At 46.6% G+C, this 9,132-nt stretch overlaps 1 protein-coding gene across 4 annotated transcripts in view; it reads left to right on the forward strand.

The window, feature by feature from the left end:
* SH3GLB2 (SH3 domain containing GRB2 like, endophilin B2) overlaps positions 1-9,132 on the forward strand; it is a 50,545-nt gene extending 41,413 nt beyond the window's left edge. For 3 of the 4 annotated variants that reach the window (XM_082207946.1, XM_082207947.1, XM_082207944.1), the window contains 5 exons: positions 1,232-1,321; positions 3,931-4,031; positions 5,243-5,257; positions 5,912-6,185; positions 7,606-9,132. In XM_082207946.1, the coding sequence (XP_082064072.1) occupies positions 1,232-1,321; positions 3,931-4,031; positions 5,243-5,257; positions 5,912-6,185; positions 7,606-7,713 (588 nt within the window). In that variant the 3' untranslated portion in view covers positions 7,714-9,132. The remainder of the gene's footprint in view (positions 1-1,231; positions 1,322-3,930; positions 4,032-5,242; positions 5,258-5,911; positions 6,186-7,605) is intronic. The other variant, XM_082207945.1, reaches the window with a different exon arrangement.

Genomic DNA, 9,132 nt, shown 5'->3' on the forward strand with positions numbered 1-9,132 from the left:
ACCCTTGAAGCCATTTACAAAAAGAATAAAACAAGGAAATTATGGGTAAAAACGTTTTTAATAAAAAATAAAACCCGCAATAAAGTAAAACCAGATTAAGGCACAAGCCAACATTCTGCATACCTGGACAGACTTTGCCTAACCCAAAATGTTTTTAGCAGGCACTGAAAAGTGTACAGTGAAGGTGCCTGCCTGATGGCAAGAGGCAGGGAGTCCCAAATTGTAGGTGCTGCCATACTAAAAGATCAAGTTCTTGCACAAGTGAAACTGGTATTACGTGGCACCTGTAGCAGCACCAGTTTCACAGATCAAAGCTATTTATTATCCACCCTTCACCCTAAGCAACCAGGGCAGGTCAAAACTATTTAAAATGCAATATTTTAAAACAAATGAACTACAATCATAAGAATAAGGTGGGTCCTAAAAAAAAATAAAAATCTCAAGGGTTAAAGGTCAGGGCAAAGAGGTGCATCTTCAGCATACAACAAAAACTTTACAGGGAAAGTTCCTGATGCATCTCTGTGGGGAGGGAATCCCATAACTTGGGGAAGGCACTCCCTGGGGCTGCCTCCCCAGCATTTCTGAGGGCAGCAGAACTACCAAAATCTGCTGATCTTAAATGTCCCATAGGTCTGTAAGGAAGGAGGCAGTCCCTTAGATATTTGGGGCCTGAGTCGTTCTGTGCTTCAAACAATAGCCTGATCACCTTCATTTGGGCCCGGGAACGAACCAGCAAAAAGACCAGGCTGTGTGTTCAGCTTTTTCCAGCTTGTTGACTCCTTTCCCTTGCTCCCCGAACCCTCTGTGATAGGAGATGGGAAACCTTCTCAGCCAGAGGACCATATTCCCAAATAGGCAACATTCCAAGGACTGCATGGGAGTGGCCAATGGGGCCAGAGCCGAAAGCTGGCACAGCAAAGGAGGCGGCCCTCACTTTCATTTATCGCCTCCTCTCATCCAGTTTCTAGCCATTTCAGCAAAGGTCAGAGGATTTATACACACCCCCTCCATCCAGGCAAGAAAAGAAGCATTACTACAGTTCAACGACTTGTTCCAACCAGGCAAAAGCTCTCAAGGAGTGGCTGTGAGGGGGGTTCAGATGGTGAAAGGGAGTCTAATTGGGCAAGAGTCCAAGGGCCAGATTGAGAGGTCTAGGGATCCACATTTGATTCCCAGGCTTGTGGCTCCCCATCTCTCCTCTCCAATGACACCCCACTCTCTTGCTCTGTAGGCAGAACACGAGCTCCGGATGGCCCAGACTGAGTTTGACCGGCAGGCAGAAGTGACCCGTCTCCTCCTGGAAGGGATAAGCAGCACACATGTGAGTCTCGCTTGAAAAGACATCGCGTTGCTGTTCATGCCAAGAGGCACACAGCACTTCATCGTTAAAACAGTTCCATTGTTCCATTGTTAAAACAAATCCATTCACACGTACAACTTTCAAGATCTGGAAAAAATGGGCAAAGGTTCTGGTCCCAGGCCTCTTCCCCATTATTGCATTACAGTTCCACCTGGTTCTCAAAAATAAATATAGAGCCTATAATGTAGGCTCTAGGTTCTAAATACCTAGATGCCTAGCCTGTATAAAACCAAACAGTTCTCCCATGTGTTGGAGAAGATGTCCCACTATAGGGACATATCAGCACGTGGGGTGGGAGTGTCCAAAAAATAGAAAAGTTATGGGGAAATGTACTTACAGAAATATCTTTGATTACAAGGCAGACAGTCCCATGGCCCCAAGACTGGCATTACTTAATTTGTACAGCAACATTATGTTGCAAATTAGAAACAAAGAACTTCCGCACTGGTCATGGGACCGAGACGGCTCTGGTTGCCCTAACAGATGATCTCCGCAGGCAGCTGGATCGAGGCGGGTCGGGGCTGCTGATTCTTCTAGACCTGTCAGCAGCCTTCGACATGGTCAATCACGAACTCCTGGACCACCGCCTTGCCGACGTGGGGATTCAGGGCACAGTCCTTCAACGGCTGCGCTCGTTTCTCTCTGGTCGAGGACAGAGGGTGGCGCTTGGGGAATTGTCATCGCGCCACTCCTTGGTGTGTGGAGTGCCTCAAGGTGCGATACTCTCCCCGATGCTTTTTAACATCTTTATGCGCCCCCTTGCCCAGCTTGTTCGGAGTTTTGGGCTGGGTTGCCATCAGTATGCCGATGACACCCAACTCTATCTGTTGATGGATGGCCATCCTGACTTGGCCCCAGACACGCTGACCAGATGTTTGGAAGCTGTGGCTGGATGGTTACATGGGAGCCAGTTGAAGTTAAATCCTTCGAAGACAGAGGTCCTCTGGCTGGGACGGGACGATATGGGATTGAGGGGGCAACTCCCATCTCTTGCAGGGGTGCAATTAGTGCCAGCACTATCCGTTAAGAGTTTGGGTATAATCTTTGATACCTCCCTCTCTATGGAGGCGCAGATTACAGCTATAACAAAGGCGGCATTTTTTCATCTCCGCCAAGCTAAGCAGTTGGCCCCTTATCTCTCTTGCCCTGACCTAGCCACTGTGATCCACGTGACGGTCACCTCCAGACTGGACTATTGTAACTCGCTCTACGTGGGGCTGCCCTTGAGACTGATCCAGAAACTCCAGCGGGCGCAGAATGCCGCGGCGAGACTCCTTATGGGGTCTTCACTGCGAGATCACATTCATCCGGTACTATACCAGCTGCACTGGCTCCCGGTGGAGTACAGGATCAGGTTTAAGGTGCTAGTTTTAACCTTTAAAGCCCTATACGGCCTAGGACCCTCGTACCTACGGGACCGCCTCTCCTGGTATACCCCACAGAGGAACCTATGGTCTGCAAATAAAAACAACCTGAAGGTCCCAGGCCTCAGAGAGGTTAGGCTGGCTTCAACTAGAGCCAGGGCTTTCTCGGCTGCGGCTCCAATCTGGTGGAACGCTCTGTCACAAGAGACTAGGGCCCTGCAGGACCTGACATCTTTCTGCAGGGCCTGCAAGTCAGAGTTGTTCCACCAGGCCTTTGGTCAGGGCGCAGCCTGACTCCCTCCTCTGGCAACCTGCACAGAATTTTGCTTAACAGTTGCCATTAATTTGATTTTAATTAATTTTTATAATGAAATGTTTTTAGAATGTTTGATTATTTGATTGTTTGATTATTTGATTGTTGTTAGCCGCCCTGAGCCCGGCTTCGGCTGGGGAGAGCGGGATAAAAATAAAATTTATTATTATTATTATAACATATCTGTTAACCACTACAAGAACGCCTATTGCCAGGACACAGAAATCATTATCACAGATTAATTATTAACTATGGAGCAATGGCATAATGCAATTTGGCAAACAACATTATTGGGAAAACTTACACAAATATTAAAAGTAGCAAGAGGCCAAAAGAAACACAACTTTTTTATGCAGCCTACTGTAACTTTTATTGATTACACAAATAATGAGGCATATGGTAGAATAGTACCCATAGTTTACAGCAAACTGTGCACAGTTTGTGGTGTGCACAAACCCTTTTTTTAAAAAAAATCCTCCCCTCTTACAAATTCCTATAAATTATAATTGTTGTTGATGCAGAATACATTCTACTAATGGTTACAAGTCTAAGCAATTCATGTAATTTCATAGCTGTAGAAACTAATAATTTTGGCATATATACTTTGACACAACTTTGTTAATGTATTCAGAAATGTTTGAGGGTTTTATTTTTATTTTATGTAATTGTTGCATGCCATATGTTCTAATGCAGACAAAGATAGATCTAAATGCAACCATATCAAACAGCTTAAAAATGAAAATGAATAAAAACTATTTTACGAAAGGAAAAAGAAAACCAGATAAGCCTTGCAGCTGGATCAACCAGATGCCTCGATGGGAAGCCTGCCAATAGATCCCCCTCCTCAGTGCCTGGATCCCAGGACTTCACTATTTTTCTCCTTCTTTCTTTAGGTCAATCACCTTCGCTGTCTTCATGAGTTTGCTGAAGCTCAGGCCACATACTATGCCCAATGCTACCAGTACATGCTGGACCTGCAGAAGCAGCTGGGAAGGTAACAATCTGTCACAACGAGATGTGTCCATTTGGAAACTTGGGTCACAACTGCAACCATATATTTACAGCCCTTTCATACCATTCCCCACCCCAGAAAAAGAGAATACTGTAAGCTGTAGTTTGTGAAGGGTGCTGGGAACTACAGTTCCCATGATTGCTTTTAAAGTGGAGTTAGACTTCTTTAAATGTATGGTGACCTTGGGTTTCATCCAACACAGGGCTAAGTCTCTCCTTTTTCCAGTGCAGGGATTTCTCCTTGCACAACAGAACATTCTCCACCACCTCCCACACCCTAAATCTATTCCAGAGGTCCTCCCAACCAATCAGAGGGGATTTGGGCAGGGCCTGGGGCCTATGCGGGGGGGGGGGAGAGTGGAAAGTCCCGTTGCACAAGTGGAAATCCATGAGCTGATGGGACAGGGCAGTTGAGCCCCATCCATTGTTCTTAGCTCCATGACTCTTAACTGTTCCACCCTCCTCCTTTTTAATATATGGGGGTGGGTTTGGCTTTACCTACTGCAGGGGTCTGCTAGCCACTGTCCTGCCTGCCCCCAGCTCAGTCCTGTGGTTTGTTTACCTCCATGAACAAGCACCTGCCGCCCATTCACATTAAACCATGTTTCTTTTTCATTTGGGGCTCAATGCAATGTGCAGACCAAACTAGCGTGCATGAAATGCATGGATGCATGAAATAAGTATTTACGACAAGCCTCATTGGAGCCCCCTTCTGTTGCTCAGGTGGCTTTGAGACATAGGCAGCAGAACTCGGGCCAGGGACCCGAATGCGGCCCTCAAGACCTCGTGTCTGGTCCTTGGGTCTCTCTGCAAGCCACACCCCTAACTAGCACTCTGCACCCCCTTGAGTGTTTTTACCTGTCTGGGATGTGTCCTTGAACTCTGATACCTGTTGGCTGCCTGGATGGAGGACAGAGAAGGGTATGCACATGCCACCGAATTTTTCATGGCTGAATTATTATTTTACATGAATAAATGTACCCTACTGCACAGAGGTAAGTCCTCCTCCAGGCCTCTGGCCCTGTTCACTTCCGGCATGCAGCCCTCAAAGGTTTGCCCCAAAGAAAAACCTGCCTTGGGCTGGGAAAGCTTCCCTGCTTTTGCTCTCTGGGGTTGGTCCTGCAACTTTTCTTGACGCAGGAGGGCTGTTCATTGGCTGTCTTCTTCTGTCCCTTTCTCTTCCCATGCTTTCAGTTCCAGAGGAGAAATGTAAGTAAAAGACATTCTGGGTAATAGAGAGCGAGGGTAGGACAGATGAAGGGGGAAGAACCCTTGGCAAAGTGTCTTCATTGTGTTGCCTTTTGCATTCATGGCACACTGCTTAGCTCCACTAGAGAAGGCTTCTTTTCTGTGATCCCTGCTTTTACAGAAGTGACCTCTCAGGGGGACACTGGGCTGTCCCCCCACCCAACTCCAAGAGTTTTCCTTAACTATGGATAAAGGTTTCCTGTTGAGTTTATGGGTGTGGGCATCTTTTTTCTTAACATGTGCATTTTAAATCTTTTGTTTGTAAATGAATAAATTAATGGCATTTCCACCGTGGCCTTTCTCCCCGAGGAGTCTAGGGCCTCAAACAACAAGCGATAAAAAGCATATTGGAAACCAATTCCGATAAAGACGCAGACTGGGATAGACCTCAGCTTTAAAAAGGACTGTTGAAAGTTGAAGCTCTTCTGAAGGTGCCAAAGATGACAGATGTGTCACTTTTCTGATAGCCTTTTATTTTATTTTATCCTGCTTTGCATGGGAGATGCACCTGACTAACCTGTTAATAAATGAAGTAGAGGTACCTGTTGTGTGATGGGCTCAGGCCCGATCACCCCTGTCTCTTACTCTCCCTTTTCTTTCCTCTGCCTTGCAAAGGCTTCCTGGAACTTTTGTGGGCAACGCAGAGTCCACCTCACCTCCGCCAGCCACTGCCTCACCCACCACCATTGCTGCAGGTGCTGCCACAGGCCCAGCTGTCCCCATCATTCCGGTGGTGCCCACTGTCATTGGAGCACCCAACTCTGCCCCTGCTGTTGAAGCCCTGAACCCCAGTGATGTGAAGCCCCCTGCCAGCGGGACACGGAAGGCCCGGGTCCTCTATGACTATGAAGCCTCAGACAGCACTGAGCTGTCTCTGCTCTCAGATGAGGTTGGTGGTTCTCTCTTTTCTGCCAAGTGATGCTACAGACAAAATGTGGTTTAGGGGCAAAGCTGTTGTGTTGTTTATTTATTTAATAAAAATTATACACCACTTGATTGTAAAGAGAAGGGGGGAAAGAACCCCAGTTTACAAAAAAATAGAAAAGCAATTGTTTTTTGTAAACTGGGGTTCTTTCCCCCCCTTCTCTTTACACCCAGGTGGCGCTGTGGGTTAAACCACAGAGCCTAGGGCTTGCCGATCAGAAGGTCGGCGGTTCAAATCCCTGCGACAGGGTGAGCTCCCGTTGCTCGGTCCCTGCTCCTGCCAACCTAGCAGTTCGAAAGCATGTCAAAGTGCAAGTAGATAAATAGATACCACTCCAGCGGGAAGGTAAACGGCGTTTCCGTGCGCTGCTCTGGTTTGCCAGAAGCGGCTTAGCCATGCTGGCCACATGACCCGGAAGCTGTACGCCGGCTCCCTCGGCCAATAAAACGAGATGAGCGCCGCAACCCCAGAGTCAGCCACGACTGGACCTAATGATAAGGGGTCCCTTTACCTTTTATAAAAGCAATAAAACTGCTCTTAACAATTTTAATTTTTGAAGTTAAAATAACAATAGAGTAAAAACAGATGGAAACTCACATTAGCTTTCTAAGCATCTGGGTGGGCATGTCTAAATAAAAACCTTTCTAGCAGGCACCGAAAAGGGTGTGGCAAAGGCACCTGGCTGGTGTCAAAAGCCAGGGAGTTCCAAAGTATATGTGCTGCCACATTAAGAGATCAAGTTCTTACAAATGCAGAGTGGATATTTTGTGGCACCTTTGGTAATGCCACTTCTGCCGTTTGAAGTGGTCAAATGGGCACATGTAGGGTAGGCGATCTTGTAAACTGGTCCCAAGTTGTTAAGGGCTTTTTATATGCTAACAGTAACACCTTGAACTTGACCCTGTAGCAAATGGGCAGCCAGTGCAGATCTCTGAGCGCAGGTGTGATATCCTGACAAGGCCTCGCTCCTGCCAGCTAACACTCTGCAGCACCAACTGCTGTGTTGCTGGAAACCACAGGACGGGAGGGTACTCTTGTGCCTGGATCCTGCTTGTGGGATTCCCACAATGGGCAACTGGTTTGCCACTGTGAGAACAAGATGCTAGACCTGATGGTCCATTGGCCTGACCCAACAAGCTGCTCTCATATTCTCAAGTATGTAATTAGCCGTTTTTTGTATTTCGTTTCCCTTTGATCTCACTTCTTATAACCCCCTGCCCAGCCAACCATATATATATATAATATTTTAGAAAGAGATCTGTAACTCCAGATAACACTTCGTGAACTATAGTCCACAAAAACTAATGCTGCAGTAAGTTTTGTCAAAAGACTTTTGCCTTTTTAATGGTTTGCATCTAACATATTGCCTACAACTCTCTGTTAGATGATCACTGTGTACAGCCTCCCAGGGATGGACCCAGACTGGCTCATAGGAGAGAGGGGCAATCAAAAGGGCAAAGTCCCTGTTACCTACTTGGAACTTCTCAGTTAAGCACACCTGCCGAGGATCCTCCAAGCAAGTCACACACCCTTCCCGTGACCTGACATCGTTTTTTCAGAGGCTGATGACTACGTATTTCCATCCAAGGCCATTTGCTCTCTTCTGGGTCAGATTTCCCCCCCTCACTCTGTGTTTGGATTAAGGCACAGAGGCGACCAATGAGCTTTCCAAGGCTTTTAAGATTGACTCTGTCAACCATTCCCACAACTGGCTTCTAGAGTTGGTGGGACCAAACTTGGATTCCCTCTCTGGTCCAATAAGCCCTTTTGAGGATGGCTGACAGGTGAAATGAGGACTAGCCCCTTGCTTTTTTCCTCCTCCTCCTTGTTTCTGCTGCAATTATTTGGGTCAAACCAAATGGAATTAATGGAAGTCACCTGTAATAGGCTGTCTTCCCCGTCCTTTTGTTCCCGCAATTGTTTTTGACCCACCCACAACCTACCCCCCCTGGTCCTGCTTTTAACTATTCTATGTATTCTGCTGGAGTCAGTTGTAGGGAGAGCTGGGCATCTGTGGCGCAAAAATCTGGTTTATTTTCAGATTTAAGCCAAGCCTTTGGAGTCCCCTTGCAAAGAAGAATGTTTTAAATGAACTGTGAGTCAACCAGAGGATGAAGGGGGTGGGGTGGGGGTTAAAGAGATGTAAATGTCAGCAACCCAACTGAATATGTAGCACCTCCTGGAAGGCAAAATCCTCACTTTCTCCCATTATTCTTGACTCCTGCCAACAATTGCTGTGGCAATGAAAGGAAGATGAAAAACACTGAAAAATTAATGGGTTAGAGTTGTCTTGGCCTGGTTTAGCTGCTTAAAATACTTGCTATGATTTTATGTGGGGCTGATTTGTTTGTTTGTTTGTGTGTGTGTTATTTCTGAGTTTACATTTCCAGCTGTCTTTCCCGCCCCAAAATAACATTCCACTTTTCAAAAAGCTACCTTTATCCTCTTCCCCTCCTCCCTGTTGAAACTGGCAAGGCTCATAACCAGAGTTCACTGCTCAATTTCTTGACATGCCCTTCGATTCTGCCCCACATTGGTTCAGCTTGCATATCCCCAGCCATGAGGGCAGGAGACTCTTGGAGTAATGCAAGATGCATTCTGAAACAGCCCATCCTTACCTATGGGCCTCCTCCAGTTCTCACCTGGCCCAGGTATCAAGTAAGCCATAAATCTTTTGCTGAAGACAAGAACCTGTCTGAGGGGGAGGAGGGTACTTTCTTTTGTAGGACAGGTCTTAGTGCAGATTAAACCTTCCATCCTGCTGCTCCTGGGCTGACACAACCTGGCTGGCTTATTTTGTGTTTTGAACTTTTATTTTTTCATCTTGAGCCTTTTGTGGATTATCCTGATGTAACAGATTTCAGAGCACTTCCATATGGTTGACTTTTGCCAATAAAACACCTAGCCTGCA

The sequence above is a fragment of the Podarcis vaucheri genome, assembly GCF_965113315.1.
Source record: "Podarcis vaucheri genome assembly, chromosome: Z".
Taxonomy (NCBI): Eukaryota; Metazoa; Chordata; class Lepidosauria; order Squamata; family Lacertidae; genus Podarcis; species Podarcis vaucheri.